Source organism: Notamacropus eugenii, chromosome 1 (genome assembly GCF_028372415.1).
Source record: "Notamacropus eugenii isolate mMacEug1 chromosome 1, mMacEug1.pri_v2, whole genome shotgun sequence".
Classification (NCBI taxonomy): Eukaryota; Metazoa; Chordata; class Mammalia; order Diprotodontia; family Macropodidae; genus Notamacropus; species Notamacropus eugenii.
The window spans coordinates 693,422,387-693,445,378 of NC_092872.1; the positions used below are offsets into that span (position 1 = coordinate 693,422,387).

A 22,992-nucleotide genomic window follows, 5' to 3' on the forward strand; every position below is an offset into this window, starting at 1 on the left:
ACAGGGTTTTTTCAGCTGGCTAGGAAGGGAGAAGGCCCTTCCCAAAGCTCTGGATTCAGGCAGCAGCCGCAGATGCACCATATCAGGCAGGCAGCAGCAGTTCTCACAGCAGCCCCAGCCCCTACAGCAGCCCTTGACCATTGTTGGATCATAAAAACCCCTGGGGGCACTGAGGAGCTGAGTCTTGCCTCAGCCCTGTGTGGAAGCCCTGAGGGAGCAGGTCTTTGTCTCACACTGAATGGTGGCCCTGCCCCCACAGTTTGACTGAATCCCCGCACCCCCACCCCCAGTGCTGGCTTGGTGGAACTGGAGGCCAGGTGACTGTGGAGAGGAAACTCTACTAAGATTCTGGGCACAAAAATCCCTCCCTACGCCCAGACCAGTACATGCTTGATTGGGCCACATTGGAGGAAATGAGATCTTATAGATTCCCAGAGTATACCCTACTCTTGACAAAGGACCCAAAAGTCAAGTAACTGGTTGGGAAAATGCCCAAAAAAGGGGGAAAAAAAATAAGACCATAGAAGGGTTACTTTCTTGGTGAACAGATATCTCCTCCCATCCTTTCAGAGGAGGAAGAACAATGCTTACCATCATGAAAGACATAAAAGTGAAGGCTTCTGTATCCCAAACATCCAAAATAAATATTCAGTGGTCTCAGGCCATGGAGGAGCTCAAAAAGGATTTTAAACATCAAGTAAGAGAGGTGGAGGAAAAACTGGGAAGAGAAATGAGAGTGATGCAAGAAAAGCATGAAAGGCAGGTCAACACCTTGCTTAAGGAGACCCAAAAAATGCTGAAGAAAATAACACCTTTAAAAATATGCTAACTCAATTGGCAAAAGAGGTTCAAAAAGCCAATGAGGAGAAGAATGTTTTAAAAAGCAGAATTAGCCAAATGGAAAAGGAGATTCAAAAGCTCACTGAAGAAAATAGTTCTTTAAAAATTAGAATGGAACAGATGGAGGCTAATGACTTTATGAGAAACCAAGAAATCACAAAACAAAACCAAAAGATTGAAAAAATGGAAGATAATGTGAAATACCTCATTGGAAAAACAACTGACCTGGAAAATAGATGCAGGAGAGACAATTTAAAAATTATGGGACTACCTGAAAGCCATGATCAAAAAAAGAGCCTAGACATCATCTTTCATGAAATTATCAAGGAAAACTGCCCTGATGTTCTAGAACCAGAGGGCAAAATAAATATTGAAAGAATCCACTGATCACCTCCTGACAGAGATCCAAAAAGAGAAACTCCTAGGAAGATTCTGGCCAAATTCCAGAGTTCCCAGGTCAAGGAGAAAATATTGCAAGCAGCTAGAAAGAAACAATTCAAGTACTGTGGAAATACAAGCAGGATAACACAAGATCTAGCAGCTTCTACATTAAGGGATCGAAGGGCATGGAATAGGATATTCCAGAAGTCAAAGGAACTGGGACTAAAACCAAGAATCACCTACCCAGCAAAACTGAGTATAATACTTCAGGGGAAAAACTGGTCTTTCAATGAAATAGAGGACTTTCAAGCATTCTTGCTGAAAAGACCAGAGCTGAAAAGAAAATTTGACCTTCAAACACAAGAATCAAGAGAAGCATGAAAAGGTAAATATCAAAGAGAAATCACAAGGGACTTACTAAAGTTGAACTGTTTACATTCATACATGGAAAGACAATATTTGTAACTCTTGAAACTTTTTTCAGTATCTGGGTAGTTGGTGGGATTACACACACACACACACACACTCACACACACACAGACAGAGTGTACGGGGTGAATTGAATAGGATGGGATCATATCTTTAAAAAAATGAAATTAAGTGGTGAGAGAGAAATATATTGGGAGGAGAAAGGGAGAAATGGAATGGGGCAAATTATCTCATAAAAGAGGCAAGAAAATGACTTTTCAGTGGAGGGAAAAAGTGGGGAGGTGAGAGAAAAAACATGAAGCTTACTCTCATCACATTCGACTAAAGGAAGGAATAAAATGCACACTCATTTTGGTATGAAAACCTTTCTTACAATACAGGAAAGTGGGGGAGAAGGGGATAAGCAGGGTGGAAGGGATGATGGAAGGGAGGGCAGTGGGAAGAGGGAGCAATTAGAAGTTGACACTCTTGGGGAGGGACAGGGTTAAAAGAAAGAATAGAAGCAATGGGGGGCAGGATAGGATGGAGGGAAATATAGTTAGTCTTACACAACACGACTATTATGGAAGTCATTTGCAAAACTACACAGATATGGCCTGTATTGAATTGCTTGCCTTCCCAAAGGGAATGGGTGGGGAGGGAGGGATGAAGAGAAGTTGGAACTCAAAGTTTTAGAAACAACTGTTGAGTAGTGTTCTTGCAACTAGGAAATAAAGAAATACAGGTAATGGGGTATAGAAAGTTATCTTGCCCTACAGGACAAAAGAGAAGATGGGGATAAGGGAAAGAAGGGATGTTAGAAGGGAGGGCAGATTGGTGATAGGGACAATTAGAATGCTCAGTGTTTTGGGGTTGGGGGAGGGGAGAAAATTTGGAACCCAAAATTTTGTGGAAATGAACATTGAAAATTTAAATAAATTAATTAAAATTTAAAAAAAAAAGAATCAGACAACTGAAAATAAATAAATAAATAATAATAAAAAGAATTAAATATAAAGCCCAGTATTTGACATGAAAGCCCAAACCTGGCTCCAACCTATCATTTTATTTATCATAATAAATATTCATTACAAATTATTTCCCTTTATTATCAATTATCCCCCTTCTTGCTTGCTGTGGTTCAGATGAACTGACCTTCTTGCCATTCGTTGCCCATGATACTTTGTCTCCCATCTCTATGCCTTTGCTGGGGCTGTCCGATTTGTCTGGAATTCACTACTGTCTACCTCTAAGAATCCCCAGATTCCTTCACAGTTCATCACAAATACCACCTCCAGGAAAGTTTTTCTGAGTTCCTCAGGTTCTACATTGCCACTCCTCCCCCTCTGCCAAAATGGTATCTAGCACAGTGACTAAAGGTTCCACTTGGCTGAGGCCACTGGTGCTTGTGACCCGTACCACACTCTGTACTTTGCCTGCCATTGTGGTTTACCCTCAACCAATCTATGAGGCTTTGCCCAGATCTGCTGCACTGGGTCAGACTTTTATTACCCCTTAGCTGGAGTATTTCAATGGTTTAGAGTTTCCTGTCTTCCCAGTAGGGGAATTAACCTCCCTCAGGCTTCATTTCACTCCCTGCCTCAGATTTCCAAGGAAAAGTGCTATGTAGAGAGTAAATACTTCTAGAAATAATTAAGGGCTCAAAGTCTAGAGTTTTCCCCAACAAGAGGGGAAAATAAAAAGGTACCCAGCGTATGAGTCAGTTATAAAACACAACATTTTATTCCCACATAGCAAACAGAATGCAAAGTAATAAAGAATCACAGAATGACTTCAACAGAATCCAGAACCTTCTCACTCTTCCAGTCAGTTGGGAGCATAATATTCAAGCCTCTTTGGGAAGCAGTTTCTTTCTTTTATAAGATCACTAATTAGCTGCCTTACATTTAATCTCTACCCAACACAGACTGATCAAACACCAAGCAGGACTTTCTCTTCAGTGGCTTCATTTTCTGATAGAGACAACAATCTCTCCAGGTTGTTTGCCACCGTCCCTGTAATTTTCTGCTTCTCCAAAGACTTTTTAGGGCTCAGGAGATCAGGGCTATGGTACATAACCAAATAAGACCAGCAAAGGCTGGCAGGGGTCCCAGCACCAGCCTGGCTATGTGAGTCCCCCTACCCCCATGGAGTGATGGCCCTATCACCATCAGATTGGGGTAGAGAAGGGCCTCCTTCTCCACTCCTGGCTGAAATCCCATTTTCCTTTCTGGAGAGTAGAAGGCAAGCCAAGTTTCTTTCAGTGTGGCATCCCACATCAACATTTTTTCCCTGGTGCAGCAACATCGGAAGAGGATTCAATCCACCAATAGTCCAAATATACCCAGAAGCAGGTATCTTAGGTCAATTAGTGAATGATCAAGTTTCTCCATGGTTCCCCATAGACAGGCAGAGAATATCTGTTCATGCTCTAAAGTCTGTTACACTCCTGCTTTCTCCCTTGATAGAATATGAGCTTCTTAAAGACAGAGAATGGTTTAGTTTCATATTTACATCACTGGTACTTGGCACATAGTTGGTATCTAATCAATTAATCAGCAGTCATTTTTTTGTGCCAGTGGCTGGGATAGAGTAGATGCTTATTAAATACTTGTTGAATATTGAATGAATGACAGTGTACATAATGGGAAGCTGTTGTAGGTCAGATCTGAGTCAGGCAGGACCAGCACCAGGTTCAAGTTCTGAATTAGTCTGAAGTGAGACACACAGTTAACAAATTGAAGTTTACTTAGTCACAGCATAAAAAGTAAGGATAGAGTGCTGCATCAGAGAGATTCTACCCCATTCATCACCATATGAAAATAGGCCTAGTTAGAAGAAAGTGTTGACTTGCAAAGAAATGGGGACACTTATTAAGTTGGAAAGGCACTGACCTTACAGGTTGGTCCTTCTATGCCCATAGCAGAAAGCTCTGTTAATATCTCAAGCCCTGCCAGGGGTGGGGGACCCTGAGGCCCTGAGGCCACAGGTTTTGCTCCGTGAAGTTTGGATTCAGTCAAAGAGTCACACTTGAGGCCTGAGAGGGCCACATGTGGCCTCAAAGTCACAGGTTCTCCACCCCTACCTTAGTCCTTTGTACCAATCAAGACTTGGGGACAGTTTTCTGGCCTGTTAGGGAAAAAATGAGCTCAGCTTACCTTCGCGGGCCTTTCATAGACATTACAGATAATCTGATATTTTTTCCAGAAAATGTTTTGTGTTTAGAAAATGGAATAGTCTTGTTAATAAAAGTTTACTTACATAAAAATATCACAGATATTTTTAAAATTTAGGGAAAGGTCGGCTGGAGCCAGATTGTAAGACGTTTTAAAGGCCTAGCTAAGGAGTTGCCATTTTATTCTGGAGACAACAGGGAGCAACTGAAAGTGTTTTAGGAGCAGAGGGGTGATGTGGTCACTTTAGGAAGCTTACATTTACAAGCATGTGAAGGGTGAATTAAAGGAAATTTGGAAGGCAGGAATCCAGCTAGGTAGTTCAGTGGATAGATCTTTGGACTTGGAGTCAGGAAGACCTGAGTTCAAATCTAGCCTCAGATACTTAATAGCTATGTGACTCTGAGCAAATCACTTAACTACTGTCTGCCTCATTTTCCTCATCTGCAAAATGGGAATATTAATTGCACCTAACCTCCTAGAGTTGTTGTGAAGAGCAAATAAGCTAATATTTGTAAAGCACTTGGTATAAATGCTCTTCTTATTGTTATTATCATTATAATGAAGAAGCAACAAGGGTTTGAGTTGAAATGAACTAAAATCGTGGTCACCTTCAAAGAGAGAAAGGGCCAGGTTTATTAAACAATATATAGACATAGAAGCAATAAGCCATGGCCCTCCACTGGATGGGAGGGGAAAAGACTTCACAGAGGACATGACAGTTAAGCTGAGCCTTGAAGAAAGAGAAAAAGAAAGAATGACATTCTGGGTGTAGGGGACAGGAACAAGAGTGTTGGTAGGTTGCCCGAACAAGAGAAATGCCTTTATTGGCAAGGGATTCAAAGCAGAAGACTATATATATACATACATACATACATATATGTGGATACATACATGTGTGTATATGTATATGCATTTATTCAAAGGTGGAAGACTATATACACATACATATATGCACATATATATGGATATATATGTATATGTATGTATACACGTAACATACATACCTACACACACATATTTCAGTTTGTTAAGTACAAAATCTAAATGATTAAGGGTCATCTCACCCAATCTGAACCTCAGCAGGAATTCCCTTACAACCTTCCTGATCAGTGACCCCAGTCTCCATTCCAAGACCTCCAAGGATGGGGAGCCCACTCCCCCCAAATATAATATATTACACTTTTGAACAGCTTTGTTAAGAAGCTATGAATTATGTACATCAAGGTCAAACTTGCCTCCCTGACACTTCTGCTTGGCTTAGCACAGTATCTAGCACATAGTAGGCTTAATATGTGCTTACTGAATTGGACTATTGGAATTGGAAGAGGCCCTCATTCCACCATTTACTAGTTTTATAAACCTGGGCAAGCTACTCCACTTCATCTCTAAAATGGGAATGATATGCCTTTGATTTTCCAGGGTTGTTTGAAGAATCAAAGGTGATCATGGGTATACTAAAAGAGCTAGGCTAAAGGAAGTGATTATTGTTACTAATTAACAAGTAATTATTAAGTGCTACTATGTATCAGGCATGAAAGATACCAAAACATAAGTGAAAGATTCTCTACCCTCAAGGAAATTACATTCTATTGAGTAGACAACATGTACATATGTTGTAGAAGTATATACTATGGAAGAAATACTCTGTGGCTTGGATTTCAAGTCTTTAAAGGACCATATATGCATTAAAAATTAATAACAAAACTGAATTAAGACTTTGGGACACCATACATATATATACATATATATATACATATATATATATATACACACACACATATACGCATATACGGATATACATATATATGTGTGTGTTTTTATATATGTATATGTATGTATAATTATATCTATCTTTTATTTACAAATATCTATATATTTACAAGCTTTGTTTCTCATAGGGACAAATGACAGAATTTTCTCTGTTAACTGAATTTCTCTCTACCCAAGCAAAGTCATCATACATTTTATAGAATTCTGAAACAAAGACAAATTCCACAGTCAATATTAAGTAAAGGTACAGGAATTAAGGAACAGTCTTTGATCCATTAATAGAGCAATAATAATTTACCTTTCTGGTGCTCTGGAGAATCAATCACTTTTCTAAAACCATTTAGTCCACGAGAGGTAGTAAGCTCAACTGATTTACTCGAAGCGGCTTCTGCCCTTGTCTGGTCACTGTGCTAATTCTGTATTCAAGCAGATTAGAATTTCCCTTTGAATTTTGACTTAGTTTCCCTTCAGAAATTGGTTAGACCTTTGAATGTGATGTTTCAAAAGCATTTTAAGCTGGGATATAGTCCTTTGAGCTTTGATTAAATGTCAACAAGGTTTATTTTATTCAAATGAATCCAAAGGCTTCAAATTAGGACACAGAGAAAATGTGATTTCTTAATATTTCTAAAAGAGAGACTGAGTGGGTGGTTTTGCTATGCTTCCACAATACAAAATAAATAAATATAAGATAATTGAGAGGGGGCAGTAGTTCCCTAGGAAGTGAAGGAATCAGGAAAGGCTTTAATGAAGAAAGTGGCACAAGGTAAGGAACAAGGGATTAGCAGAGGTGGGGTGACTAGGAAGTGCATTCCAGGTTGGGAGGACACCCTTGTGCAGAGGCAGAGAGATAGAAGTGTCATGTGTGAGGAACAGCAAAGCCAATTTGCCTGGATCATAGACTGGAAAGATAGGTTAGAGGTTAGTGGGAAAGACCTTGAATGCCAAATGTGTTACTCCCTAATGGGGAGTGCCTAGGAATTAACTGAGTAGAGGACTGACATGGTCAAACTTGTACTGGGAAATCATATTGGCAGTGGTATGGAAGACAGATTGAAGTTGAAACTGATCCATCAGGAGAGACAGCAGGGAGATCAATTAGGAAGCTATTGACATAGTCCAGGTGAGGAGTGATGACAGCCTGAAACTGGAAGGTAGCTATGTCAAAAGAGAAAGGGGAGATCGATGTAAGAGATACTGTGTCTAATAGTAGAGACAGCAAATAAATGAATGTGTGGGGCGAGGAAAGATAGTCAAGGATCACCCTTCGGCTACAAACCTGGGAGACAGGAAGGATAGTAATATCTGTGACGAAATGGAGAAGTTGGAAAGAGGGATGGGTCTGGGGGGAAAAGATAATGAGTTCTATTTTGGATATGTCGAGTTTTGGGTACCATATTTGGAAATGTGATTGTGAGACTGTATATACAGATCTACATGTTATTGACATAGATATGATATTCCACCAAAGGGGAAAGAAGAGAGAAAGAAGAGAAATGGGTCCAGGACAGAGCCTTGGAGCATTTACAATTAGAGGGTAAGATTTGAGTGAAGATCCCAGCAAAAGAGATGTACTTATCCGAGGTCCTGTTAAACACAACAAGGATACTAACATTCCCAGAGGCTGCCAAGACTCCCCCCAATCCAGTAGTAATCCATTCATTTATTACTGGGGGTAACAAAGCTAAGATATGGGTCACTGTCATCATAAACTTTACAGACTAGCAAGAGGGAAACAGCAACAAAGAGTGATAATGTATAATATCATTTGATGTGCTCCAGGGACACTGGTTTCCTTGCTGTTCCTTGAACATTCTCTCTGGCTGTCCGCTAGTGCCTAGAATAGTCTCCCTCACCTTAGCCACCTGGCTTCTGTGCTTCATTCAAGTCTCAGTGACAATTCTCTCTACAGGAAGCCTTTGGGCAGCTAGATGGCACAATGGGTAGGGTGCTGGGGCCTGGAGTCAAGAAGTCTCATCTTCCTGAGTTCAGATCCCACCTCTGATACTTACTGTGTAATCCTGAGCAAATCACTTAACCCTATTTGCCCCAGTTTCCTCATCTGTAAAATGAGCTGGAGAAGGAAATGGCAAAACTACTCCAGTGTCTCTGCCAAGGAAACCCCAAATGAGGTTACAAAGAGTCGGTCACCACTGAACAAGAAGAAACACTTACCAATTTCTGCATATTCTAGTGCTTTTCCTTAGTTGACTATCTCCAATTCATATTGACTATAGCTTGTTCATACATAGTTGTTTCATGATGTCCTCCCTGAGACTGTGAACTCTTTGGGAGGAGGAATTATCTTTTGCCTTTCTTTGTATCCTCTAGCACTTAGAACATTGCCTGGCATATACTAGGTGCTTAATAAATGATTATTGACTGACTAGGGATAGGATTGAGTTCTGAGAATATAGTGCTTTATAGGCTTGGGTGGGCTATGAGTTTTAAAATGCATAGGAATTTAGGCAGTAAATAGCCAGAGAAGAGTCATGAGCAAAACCAATAAAGCTAGAAAGTACGGGATGAGCTTTGGAGGGGTTGGAAAATATTCAAAAGTAATCATAAGATCATAGGCTGGTTAGATTTAGAGCTGGAAGGCATTTACATATATTTCAGATGAGGAAAATGGGATTGACAGCTGAGAAATTACTTGGCCCAGGCTAAGCAAGGAGTAAATAGCAACACTGGGTTTTAAAACTTTGTCTATTGACTTTAAATTCAATGTCTTAGGAGTCTCTACAAGTAGGATAGTGTAATGCTGTGGAGAGTCCTGAACATCACGAGAAACAGTGTGAACTTTCCCGGACATACACATAAAGTGAATCTGACAGCAGTATGGAGAGATGGAAAGGGGCGGGGCAGGGCACAGGATGAAGGCAGAGAATAGAGGAGGTAGGTGATAAAGGGAAGGGTATCCTACAGACGAGAGATGAGAGACATGAGGAGGGAAGGAGGGAGAGAGAGAGAGAGAGAGAGAGAGAGAGAGAGAGAGAGAGAGAGAGAGAGAGAGAGAGAGAGAGAGAGAGAGAGAGAGAGAGAGGACTAAAGAGACAGAGGTGGGGAGAGAAGAGAAGAGGGGAGGGACGAGTACACGAGTAGGGAAGGGGTCTGGGGAGGGGGCGGGAGCCTTGGGCCTCTGAGGGCTCTCCTCCCACTTGTTGAACTCTTAGATCTCTCTCCCTTCTCGCTTTTCTCCCCCCCTTCCTCCTCCTCGCGTTTCCGCAGTGTCATGATTTCCGTTTCCCTCAAAGAAAGGAGGGTAAGGGGGGGCGAAAGGGAGAGAGGGCTCCCAATCCTGCAGCTGCCATGTGGCCCCCAGCCGACCCCGAGCCCGCCGAGGCCCCAGATGGCCCCCAGACCCAAAGCCTGCGAACTCTGCTCCCCACGCAGGAGTTCTTGTGCTCCCGCAAGGGCCGTCTCCTTCTGGGAGAATCGGTAAGTAAGGAGGCGCCCCGCATCCCGCACACCAGAGGGTATCTGGGGGCCTCTCAAGGACTGGGCTAGACTGGACGGGACCTGAGCAGAGTAATCCGTGGTAAGTCTGGCACCGCACCAGAGCAGCCGCGCCCACCCCAGTCCATCCCGAACCATGCACCCGGCAGGGATGTCCCGAACCCAGTCTCGGAGACACGACTAGGAAGGAGCTGAGGGTGGTAGGGTTCAGGCTGCACGCGTCCCCTACTACACCCCGGCCAGCCTGGTAAACCGGGACTCATCCAGCCTGGCAGCGGTATCCCGGACTTCTGTTCAAAGTTGTTGCCAACTGACCCTCTCCTCAAGGTTCCAAAATGCTGGGTCCCGGCCTGGTAGTTCATAGATCTTCAGAGCTCCTAGGGAGCTTAGAACATAGACTATCAGCATTGGAAATATTAGAGAATAGAGAGAAGATATTTGACGCCCAGAGAGAAGAAATTTGTCAAAGATTGCACAGGGATTGGTGGGCACGGTAGGGCTAGAACTCAGGTCTCAGCTCTAAGACGGGAGCTTGTCACGAGCCATTAGCTATCAACTGCTGAGTCTACCTCTTTGCCCATAGATATCGGGAGCATCCCAAACCAGGCATCAGAAATATATATCTAATGGGTTTAGGGCTGGAGGTCGGGGAGGAAGACAATATTGTGGTGTTCCCAAGTAACCCTTCCCACACACCCTGACCCTAGCTGCTGCCTGAGGGAGACTGAAGTCTTCCTGGGCGAGGCAGAAGGAGATGTGGCTGATGTCTACTTCCTCCTTGAGACAGATTTGGGGTTGGGAGGGGAGGGGAGAAGGGAGTCATCCACAGCAGCCTCTTCAGTTTGAGACCCTGAGCTGGATCAGAGGGGGTCAAAGAAGGAGGTCTCTGTCAGCTGTAGCATTTCATAAGTCTATGACTTGCTAAGCTAAATACAACTTCTACCCAGCGGCTACCCAGAGTCCCTTGCCAAAATAATCTGTGCTTAGGAGGGACCTGCTTGTCCTCTCTTTGTCCAACCTTGGAGGTGACTTTAGGGGCATCAAGATTATGGGTAGAGCGCTGGTACTGGAATCAGGAGAACCTTAACGGTGACCCTGGGCAGGTTACTTAACCCCAAATGCTTCAAGAAAAAAAAAGTTGACTCTAGTGACTATGACACTGCCCTTCAAAAAAAATCTGTCCCAATCCTTCCAGAAAATGCTTATTTTTTTCTTCATGAGAGGCACTGTGCCATAGTGGTTAGAGAGCTGGTCTCAAATCCAGGAAGATGAGGGTTCAAGTACCACCTATGAAACATTCTTGCTGAGTGACTCTCATTTGACCTGTCAGGGCACTAGGCAACTCTTCATAAGTTTCTGAGAAGGTGCTGATTTGCACTGGTTGGGGGAGTTACCTCATCCAGGAGTTCTTTACACCAATGAAATCATTGGTCCAGTCTCTACTTCCATCCCTTAGGTTTTCATAGAATCATAAAATTTCAGAGATCTAAGGGCATTTAGTTCAACCTCTGCCTGAACAGGAATTCCATGAATAGCACCAGTAGGAATAAGGACTCTGGCTAAAGATCTTAATTAACACATTAGCCATCTTCCAACACAGCCCATCCCACTTTTGGACAGCTCTGACTAAGAAGGAATATAGGGCTTGGATGGGGCAACCTGGGTTCAAGTCACTGCTTTGTCCCCATTTTGTGGAATAATTTGAGCCTTTGAAGTCACCATAGTCAAAAACAAAAAACAAAAAAAACCACCTCTCTCCCATTTCTAAAAGTCCATGACCAATTTTCCAAAAGGGTAACTGACCCATTTAGGAGAGGACCCCTCTTTTTTCTGGGCTGGTCCTGAAGCTGTGATGCTCCCCACATCTCCACCAATTTCTCCTCATCTCATGACAGTGCTTCTAGTCATAGTTCCAGTCACTTTGGTGTCCCAGCTGCACCTGGAGAAGTCTTTTGTAACTGATAAAGGCCAGGGCCCTTCTTTGCTGGAGCACACGATTTCTAACTTTATCACTAAAACCAGTCCATTCACATTTCAGAAATGACTAGATCGGAGCCTTTCAGGCATTGAAGATTGCATGTCCTGTGGTGACAAATGAACATTCTTGCTCTCCTCCCCTTGCTACCTGGCCCCCTTGCCAGCCTTTCCCCCTTGCTTACTCTTCCCTTCCCCCCACTTCTCTCTCTCTCTCTCTCTCTCTCTCTCACACACACACACAGACACACACACACACACAGACACACACACACACACACACCCTTTTCCTAGTCCTATAAAGGTGAAATGTGGCTCACATCCCTCCTCCCTCCCTCCTCTCCTAGGCCTTTGAAAGAGGAACTGCAGCCAAATTTCTCCTCCTTAACACATCTGGTTTTTGTTCAGTGAAGTCACCATAAGCCATTACACTTCTCCTCCCGCTGGAGCCACCCCTCCCCCCACCTCTTTGGAAGGCTGCACAAGTCCCACGGCCCTGCAGAGGAAGAGCAGAAATGCCAGGGCAAGGGTTTCCCTGATGGAACAACTGCCTGCCATTCCGCATCCATCAGAGAGAGAAATTGTGGTACAGAGCAACGAGCTTGAGTCAAGGCCCTAGGTTCAGGTCTTCACTCTGCCACTTAACTGGCTGGGCTGCCCTGAGGAGGTTACTTCCTATCACTGGGGCTCAGTTTTCTCCTCTGTGAGTTGAGGTAGTGGGTGTCTTGGTCCAGACAATTGGTCTTGGACTTACACCTCTGTATTCTGAAGCTAATATAGTTGGGTTCTCATCAGTGTGAACACTCGTTCCATCCATTCGGAAGGCAACTCCTACACACTTCAAGGGCAGCTAGGTGGCACAGTGGATAAAGTGCCAGGCCTGGAATCAGGAAGATCTGAGTTCAAATCTAGCTTCAGACACTCACTAGCTGTAAGACCCTGGACAAGTCATTGAACCCTGTTTGACTCAGTTTCCTCATCTGTAAAATGAACTGGAGAAGGGAATGGCAAACCACTCCAGTATCTTTGCCAAAAAAAAAAAAAACTCCAAATAAGGTCATAAAGAATCAGATACAACTGAGCAGCCACAACAGCCCCTTCATCCTGTGTCCTCTTGCACATCTTCTGGTGAATGCTTCAGAAGGGCATCTAACACCTTCTTGGTTCCAACACTACATGTTCTAACATTTTACATCTGAAGATTTCTTCGAATTCTAACCATAGGCATTCTACAGAATAGCCTGTATTCTAAGATTCTCCAAGGAACTTAGGGTTCCTTGGAACCCTAAGGTTGAGATCTTCTACCTGAACGTTGACCAAGTGCTAACCTCGCTCATGTTCAGGGCTCAAACAAGGCTGAAGGCAAGTTATAAAGAGGACCTCCAGCTGACACTAAGAGGCAGGGATCCTGGGAACAAGAAAGGCCAGAGCAACAGAAGTACCAGAGGGGGTCCTTCCAGCTCATCCTGCTCAGCACCCATCCCCCCACCCCCAGTCTCCTTCCTGGAGTCAAGGAGGAACTCGGATAACAAGGGATTATAGTCATCCCTTGAAAAATTCCATCCCTCAAAGGGGCACTGAGCAAACAAGGTAAGATCAGGAGAACAAATTCTGTTATCAAGATGTCTGGGAAGTGCTAGGGAGCCCTGGGTCCTGTCTCTCGTCCTTTTTCCAAGAGAAATCAAAGAAAGCTCCCCATCCCTGCAGCTGGACCTCATGGGAGGAGATGATAATAGCAGAGGCTGATATTTAGAAAACCCCTCAAGAGTACAAATCACCATGTGAACATTTCTTATTGAATCCCCACAACAATTCTGTGTAAGTATTGTTATTTTCATTTTACAGATGAGGAAACTGAGGTGTAAAGAGGTTAAATGAGCAGCCTCAGCTCATCTGCCTAGGCAGTGGCAGTCCAGGCTTTCTGACTCCAGACCCAATGCTCTTTCCACAGCTGCCGTTGCTGCAGAGGACAAGGGCGGGGTGGGTTTCAACATCTAGCTGCAGCTCATACGAAGAACCAGTGATCAAACTTTCCTAAAGAGGAGCCAAACTCTTTTCTTCCACCAATGCAATCTATATGAAGCCAGAGTGAATTTAATTCAAAAAACATTTTTAAAGTATCATATGTGCTGGGTGCTGAGGTGAAATTTAAATAAAACACAGTCTCACAGCGGGGGGAAGCCACTAAAACGTATCTGTAATTACAGTCATACATAAATACATTTAAAATTATGCAAAATAAAGTCCCCACGTGAGCTCTGAAAATGAGAATGTCAGTAGTTATCTGGAGGTATCAAGGCAGGGTTCCTGGAAAAAATCACCAATTATTCAATCAGCATTTGTTAAGTACCTGCTATATACAGGATCCCGGGGATACAAAGAAAGAAATGAAACATTCCCTGTTCCCATGTTTGTTTCTGGGGAGATAAAATACAAAACATAGCTAAAAACCCAGATATAAAGTAACTTTAAAGGGGAAGGGGACGGGGTAGGAAGAAATGTAAGGGAAAAGTGGAAGGTGGTGAACCAGTTGAGTCTTGAAGGGAATCAGAAATTCCAACAGGGAAATGTGAGAGAAGAGTAAGTTCCAGACATGACATGAGGGACTGTCTGCAAAGGCAAACAGAGATAAAAGATGAAATGTCATGTCAGCAAGGCCACTTGGGCAGGATCACAGAGTTCATGGAGACAAATATGTAATAAGCATGGAAAGTTAGTTTGGAAGCAGTTATAAGTGTTTGGAATATCTAACAGAGGACTTTGTATCTGATCCTACAGGTAAGAGGGAGCCATTGGAGTTTACTGAGTAGTGGAGTGACCTGGACAGAATTTAGGAATATTACTTTGGCAGCTTTGTGAAGGATGGATTAGAAGGAGAAATGGGATAAAAGGAGACCAATTAATAAGCTATTGTAATAGTCCATGTGAGAAGTAATGAGAGCCTGAACTAAGATGTTGGCCATGTGAGAAGGCAATAGACTTGAGAGATCCCGAGGAGGTGAAAATCACCAAGACATGGCCATTGTTCAGAGATATGGGGTGAGGCAGAGGGAAGAGTCAAAGATCATGGAAGTTTTGAATGTAGGTGATTAGAAGGATGCCCTCCACAGAAACAGGGAAGTTCCGAAGAGATGTGGGTTTGTTCTATTTTGGACATGTTGAGTTTGAGATGGGGACATCCAGCTCAAAATGTTCAGTAGATGAGAGGGTAGAGCTCAGGAGAGAGACTAGGACTGGATATCAAGATCTGGATGTCATTTGCAAAACAGTGATAATGAAATCCATGAGAGCTGATGTACCAGTCACCAACACTGACGGTATAGAGACAGGAAGGGAGAGAGCCCAGGGCAGAGCTTGGAGCAGGTATACCCATGGCTGAGGGTGTGATATTGAAGACAATCATGCAGTGGAGACTGAGGACCATTCAGACAGGTTGGAGAAGAGTCGTGAAAGAGAGCAGTGTCATGAAAATGCTGTAGAAGAAAGAGTATCCAGACAGCCAGGATTATCAACGGTGTTGAAGGCTTCAGAGAAGACAGGCAAGATGAAGGTTGAGAAGAGGTCAGAAGTTTTGGCAATGAGAGGCAAATTATTGGCATCGTGGAAGAGTTGTTTTAATTGAATGGCTGAAGGCAGATGACAGAGGGTTATGAAGAAAATGAGGCGAGAGGAATGCAGTAAGTGTAGATCAAGACTGGGAAACCTGCAGCCTTAAACCTTAAGTCACTCAAACAATGTGAGCTCCCTCCACAGCTCATCTTGTAAAGTCAAAATGAGAAGGCTATGGTACTAATCTGCAATTTCTTCCAGAGTCTGACTGGATGGGAATCACTCAGTCCATAGGACGTTTAAGGAAGGGGAAGGGTGGAGTTGATAAAATCCATCTTCGGAAACAAAGCTGGTACTCAGGCCTGCTGCTCCCAACCCCCAGGTCAATGACATCATCTTCCCTCTGGTGAAGGAACTTAGTCATAGCCCTTCCCCCATCCACAGCCCCTCTTCCTCAATTTGTCCTTCTCCTTTGCCTTGAGACCACTATCTCCTATTGTTTAGCTTCCTTCTTTCTATTGGCCATTTTCTTTTCCTTTAAAAAAAATGCTGTACTGAGGATTTTGGTATTTACACCACTGTCACTAACCAGTAACCACTCTCCTCCTCACCAATCCTCCCAACCACCCCTATTGAACCCTTCTTTATGGCAAAACCAACATAGTGACTATGTCTGACAGCAAACTGCTTGTTGTTGTCCAGCCCTCCCCCCCCCCCCCCCCCCCCCCAGAGCAACCAGGGCAAGTTAGAAGACTTTCAGAGAATAGGCTCGGAGGACATGGTTGAAGACAGCTTGGTGTAGTGGAGTAAAGGGGCCTAGTTTCAATGACATCTCTGGCATTCTCTGCATTACTGTGGGTGAGTCATATCCTTTACTCTGGACCCTAATTTTCTCATCAATAAAATGAAGGGTCAAGACTAAATGATTCTTAGGGTCCCTTCTGCTCTAAATCACACACACACATTCACACACACTATCACACACATACACATTCACACACACCTTCACACACACACACATTCACACACTAGTAGCCACTAGTGACTAATGCTACAACTCCATTTAACATCAATTAGCTTTTAGAAACTGATGTTTACTTTAAAGACATAGCAAGAACAAACTATAAACATTTGCCCTCAAGTCCTTGGGAGGACGTGCTCCACTGTCCCACTTTGATTTCTGAGGGAAGCAGACTCAGACTTTGTTAGAACAGTTCATAGATAGCTTTGGTGCCGCTATGCTCTTTTCCAAATATATCCCTGCTAGACAAGTCTTCACTTCAGCTCCTTGGCCATGTCATTATGGGGAAGATCAAGCCTAGTTACTCTGAGACACTCTTCTCTTCATAAACTGGTCTCAGCCCTTTTGTAATTCATTTACATACTCTTCTTGTTCAGTCATTTCAACCCTGTCTGACTGTTTGTAACCCCATTTGGGAGTTTCTTGGCAGAGACACTGGAGTAGTTTGTCATTTCCTTCTCCAGCTCATTTTATAGATGAGGAACTGGCACAAACAGGGTTAAGTGATTTGCCCAGGGTCACACAGCTAGCAAGTGTCTGACGCCAAATTTGAACTCAGATCTTCCTTACTCCAGACCTGGCACTCTATCCACTATGCCACCTAGCTGTCTTTCAGCTCTGATAGGCCCTACCGAGGCCCTGTAGTTAATCATTATTTTGTACCTACTATGTGACAGATACTATAAAAAATGCTGGAAATACAAGGGAGGAAGGAGAAGAGAATAAGGACCTACTAGGTGCCAGGCACCATGCTTAAGCACTTTTTAGAAATACCATCTCCTTTGCTCCTCACAGTAGCCCTGAGAGGTAGATGTTGTTATTGTCCCTATTTTATAGTTGAGGAAACTGAGGCAAATAGAGGTTAAGTGACTTTCCAGACTCACAAAGCTAATAAGAGTCTGAGGATTTGAACTCAGGTCTTCCTGATTGCAGGTCCAGCACCCTACCCACTGTGCCTCCAGCTGCCTCCTAATACAATGGCGAAAAATGAAATAATCCATTTTTAGTCAGTCAGTCCACAGGCATTTATTAAGCACTCATGATGTGATAAAACAGTGCTGATCCCTGGGAATACAAAGAAAGACAGAAACACAGTCCCCACACTCAAGAAGCTCATGTCATCATGCAAACAACAGTGCACCAAGAAAATACATGCCAGTGCAAATGGGATGCAGTCTCAGAAAGAAAGGGCAGGAGGAGACTCCCACAGAAGACCTTTTGCAGAAGGTGGGATCTGAGCTGAGCCTTGAGTCAGGAAAGCCAAGAGGCAGGGGGGGGGGGGGGGGCATCCCAGACATGGAGAAACAGCCAGCAAAAAGGTATCAAGTGAGGAGATGAGTGCCCTGTGCAGGGGCCAGAGCGACTGCATTGTCAAGTACATGGAGGGCAGTAAAGCATGAGAAAGGCAAGGTAGGAAAGGGCCCAGCTTTTGAAGAGCTTTACAGGTCAAACAGAGGACTTTAAATGGGATCCTGAAGTCACTGGAGCTCCCTGAGTAAGAGAGTGACATGTTCGGACTGGCACTTTGAGAAGATCCCTTTGACTTCTGAACAGGGGATGGACAGGAGTCGTGAGAAGCCTGAGGCAGGGAGACCAACCAGCAGTCACTGCAGTAGGCATTAGGCGATGAAGGCTGATACTTGGGTGGTGGTCATGTGCAGGAGAGAGAGAAGCTCATGTAAGAGATATTACAGAGGTAAAAATGACAGGACTTGGTAACTCATTGGAGAGGAAAGAGTGGGGAGTCAAGGATGATACCCTATGTTTTGAGCCTGAGTGACTGAGACTGTGGTACCCTCCATGGAAACAGAAAAGAGGAGAGGAGGGAAGGGTTTGGGGAGAGAAGATGATAAGTTCTGTTTGGGGCATAATGATTTTGAGATTTTTCTGAAACATCCATAATGACTGAAATGTTTCTGAAACAAGCAGCTGTTTAATGCAAGACTGGAGGTCAGGAGAGAGGTTAGAACTGAAGAAATAGATCTGAGAAGCATCTACATAGAGATAATTGAACCCTTGGGAGATGGTAAGATCATGAAATGAGATGGCACAGAGAGAGGGAAAAGAGGCCAAGGAACTTTCTGATGGGAGGTTCATGTCCCTATATGAGTCTGAACAAGATACGTATAAATTAAACGTTTAGCAACCATCAAAGTGGAAGAAAAAGGGAAGATGGAGGATGAGGAAATGCCTCCCACTCTAGATGGTGCTAGATTTGAATCTTGAAAGAAAACAGGCATCCCAGGAGGTGGTGAGGAAGGAATTTATTCCAGACACAGGGGACATCCAATGCAAAAGCACAGATACAGAAAATGGTGCATACTGTGTGAGGAATGATAGGCAGACCAGGACGACTGGATTGCAAGTGACATGTAAGAAGATAGGAAGGGTAGGAAGGGGTCAGTCTGTGTTCCTTTTTTTATTTTAGAGGGAATAGTTGATTGCATTGGGGAATGACATAATGAGAAAGCACTTTGGTGGCTGTGAAGAGGAAGGTTGGAGTAAGGAGAGACGGCAGAAAAAAACAAGTGGCAGCCTATTGCAAAATCTAGGCAAGAGATAATAAGGGCATGAACTAGGGTGATGCCTACATGAGTGAAGGGGAAGGGAGCATATCCAAAAGATGTGTAGGTAGAAAGACAAGATCTGGGATGTGGGGGTGAGAGGAATCCAAAATGATGCCAAGATCGCTAACTTGTGTGACTTGATAAATTTAGGGTCCCTCAAAGGTAACAGGGAAGTTCAGAAGAGGAGTGGGGTTTTTCTTTTTTTGGAGAGGGGTGGACATGTTGAGTTTGAGATGCCTAGGGGATATCCAACTCAAAATGTTGAATAGGCAGTTGGCCTTGTGGGACTGAAACATAGAACAAAGATTGAAGGTGGATATATATAATCTGGTAATCATGTACATATGCTAATTGAACCCATTCCCAGGAGGTGGAGTGGATGAGGTTACCCAGAGAGAGCTTGGAGAGGGAGAGAGAGAGAAAGAGAGAGAAAGCTTGTAGAGGGCCAGGACTGAACTTTATGATTTGGATAAGGAGGCTGAAAAGGAGGAGTCCAGAAGGTAGGAGAAGGACCAAGAAGTAGGAGAGGGTGATTGACAAAGTCTGAGGCTGCAGAGAGATCAAGAAGCATGGTCATTAAATTGGCAATTAAGAGATTTAAGAGATCCTTGATGACTTTGGCAATGTACAATTCCTTCTGAGCTTTAGCATTCCTCACACTGTTTTTACAGAACCACGTCACACTCTTACAGCCATGCTGTTACCAGGTCTTACTTTCATTTTCTTTAATATCTAGGTTGGTTGGTGAGTTCCTTGTTAATTCGTATCACAAAATCCAGGATGAAGTGGACAGCTTCCTCCAGAGCTCCCAAGATTTACACCCATCCCCAAAATCATTTCCTCTCTCTTAGTGAGAATTAGATCCAGAATTGTTGGTCAGTCACTCAACAACCACTGACTAAGGGCTTATATTATGTGCCAGGCATTATACAAAGAAAGGTGAAAATACAGTCCCTCAAGGAGCTCACATTCTAATGGGGGAGACAGGCAGCAAATAACTGTATTTACATGATAAATACAATGTAAATGGAAGGCAATCTCAAAGGAAGACTTTAGTCAGGTAAAGAGGAGGAGGAGACAGGAAAGGCTCCTGCAGGTGCTGGGATTTGAGCTGACTCTTGAAGGAAGCCAGGAACCAGAGGTGAGGATGGAGATTTCCTTTTGTTGGTTTCTTCACCTTTGGCAGAATTAAATTATCACTAAGGCAAATCAAGAAGTAATTAGCCATTCTGTTGTTGGGTTTTTTTGGGGGGGGGGGGGAGATGAGATAAAATGAGGAGAGAGAGAGAGAGAATGAATCATTCAGCAGATGTGTGGATAACTGGATAACTGAATCAGGACTCCTGGCTCCCCATGCCTAACCCTTCAGCATTTATATATAGACACTTGAGATCATGGGTTTTGCTAGTGGCAGCTTTCTTGTTTCCTGTGAATTTCTTAGTGTCTCAACTATTTATTCTTCTTCCTTCTTTGTGGTTACATATAGTAGCTAACTTTGGGAATGTTTGCAGGCAGTCCTGGCACATAACAGGCACTTAATAAAAGCTTGTTCCCTCACCCATACTTAATACTGTAAAGCTTTTTTATTATTATTTTTAGATTGGCAAGATACCTGGCAAATCTCTTCTTGGCAGCCTTTGTTTGCATAGACTCCATCTCTGGCCAGGATTTGTCAAAATCCATCCTCAGATGCCAATTTTTTAACCAGCTGTGCATTTCCCAAAATGATTTTTCTCTCCTGTGTCCCCTCCCCTCAGTGGGCAACAGTGAGAAAAACACCAGCTGGGCCCCCCAGTCTCATCTAAGGCTTAATTAATCATCGTTGGCAATACTTTTTCATTTTCTTTCTGGAAGTACCATTTGTGCCCATGTGAATCACCAGAAAGGGGCAGTTGTTGTCTGGTTGGTTAAGTCTTGGAAGGTTCTCTGTTATGTCTTGGATATGTTGTACCCTGGGAAGACAAGAGATGTCTGTTGTTGTTATTAGGACAATAAATAGCTGCCTCAGTAACCCTGAGCAGAGGATCACCAATTATTACCACTACCCTCTCTTCTTCCTATGCTTCCACCTGGACGATCCCCTAGCCAACAGTTCCTGAGGCTCTCCTCTATCATTCCTAGGAAGATATGTGGCTGCTTACTCCTCAGAACATCTAATTGCCTCTTCTGTATGAAGAGCCTCAAATCTGTACTTAATCTCTAGTTACACAAACATTCTTTTCCTTCTCTTTCTCCATTCTCCATCATCCCAGAAAGGGTCATCTTCCCTCCTCCACATTAGATCACTTTCACCCTCACTGAAGCCTTACTTCTGTTACCTGTAAGAACCCTCCATCCCCCCCCACACACACACACAACCTAGGGTGTAGAGCTGTGTTACTTAAGTCCCTTCCCCTTTTCCTCCAGGAAAACTAGCCAACACTTGGAACACAGACAACAGCCACTTGGCTGTTGGAAGACAACTCTGTTGTTGGTGTTGGAAAAGATGCAAACAGCATCTCCAGACTAAGACGTTGCACAATTTCCCTTACGTTTCTTTGCTTGAGATTTTCAGCCTTGCTTCTTGAAAGAATTTATGGGTGCTTGTCTACACCTTAACACTCAGCCCCTGCTGAAAAGTTTTTATAATCAATGATCGTTTCTGAAGAACTTGACTAGGATTCCTTTCCTTGTCTCCACCACAGCTGGCAGCCACAGCATCCTCTTCTATCCCTTGGGCCTTGACCAGATTCTCTGCACTCATCTCTCCTACCCTCCAGTCCACTCCACCAATCTGCTCATCCCTTTAATTCTTCAGTCATTCAATAAACATTTATTAAGTGCATATTATTTGCCAGTCACTCTGCTAAGTGCTTACTTGACTTACCTTGTGTATCTCCTGGGGTTCTATTCCTAATCCTCCATAATCTTTTAATATTTTCCCTCATTCTCTTTGATCCCACTTCTTTTACAATAAAGGAAAATCGAAACCATTATCTGGGCCTAGAAATTGTTCAACTGTTCAAACTATTCAAATTACCCTCAATTTTTCACAAATTTTGTCAGATTTCTTTTCCCCAAATTCAACTTCTGACCTATGTCATCACTACCACCACCACCACCATCATCATCATCATCATAGCCAGTGCTTCAAGGTTTGGAAAATGCTTTTCGAATATTATCTCATTTGATCCTCACAACAACCCTGGATTGTTGTGCTACTGCTATCCTCATTTTACAGTTGAGGAAGGTGAGGCAAACAGTGGTTAAGTGGCTTGCCCAGGGTCACATAGCTAGTAAGTGTCTGAGGTAGGATTTGAACTCAGGTCTTCTTGACTCCAGATTCAGTACTCTATCCACCAAACCTCTCCAAGTCCCCTATGTAATATCTTCTTATTCTGCTCAAGGCCTTCTCTCTTTCCCCATTCCTTTTCCCACAGAATCATCTAGTGGATAATATGTGACAATCATATGTGAAATGCACTGTCTTTCCAGTAGATAAATGTTACTCATTAGTATTGAGTAATGAGTGCTCGCAGTGACGAAACCTGAATCCTTCCATTATTAAAGCAGGTACAAGGCCATATTATGTTAGACACGGAGTGAGACACCACCACCACCCACAGCAATAATAATGCACTTTTCATTCAATAACTCTTTTTCCCCCCACCATTAGTGCTTTAAGGTTGACAAAGCTTTTTCCTCACTACAACTCTGTGAAAGAAGGAAGGGGTTGCAAGTGTTAGTGACTTCTTTTTATAAAAGAGTAAACTGATACTTAGGTAAGTTAAATGCCTTATCCAGCATCTCATAGCTAGTAAGTCTCAGAGGTCTTCAGACTCTAAGATCAGTACCAGTTCCTACCAGACCA

The 22,992-nt window shown here is 43.3% G+C and overlaps 1 protein-coding gene across 1 annotated transcript in view; it reads left to right on the top strand.

Moving 5' to 3' along the window:
* The first annotated feature begins 9,805 nt into the window (after window positions 1–9,805).
* Window positions 9,806–22,992, top strand: part of CMTM3 (CKLF like MARVEL transmembrane domain containing 3) — a 33,606-nt gene continuing 20,419 nt past the window's right edge. Inside the window, exon 1 of the mRNA XM_072635929.1 lies at window positions 9,806–10,013. Within this exon, the coding sequence (XP_072492030.1) occupies window positions 9,885–10,013 (129 nt within the window). The 5' untranslated portion in view covers window positions 9,806–9,884. The remainder of the gene's footprint in view (window positions 10,014–22,992) is intronic.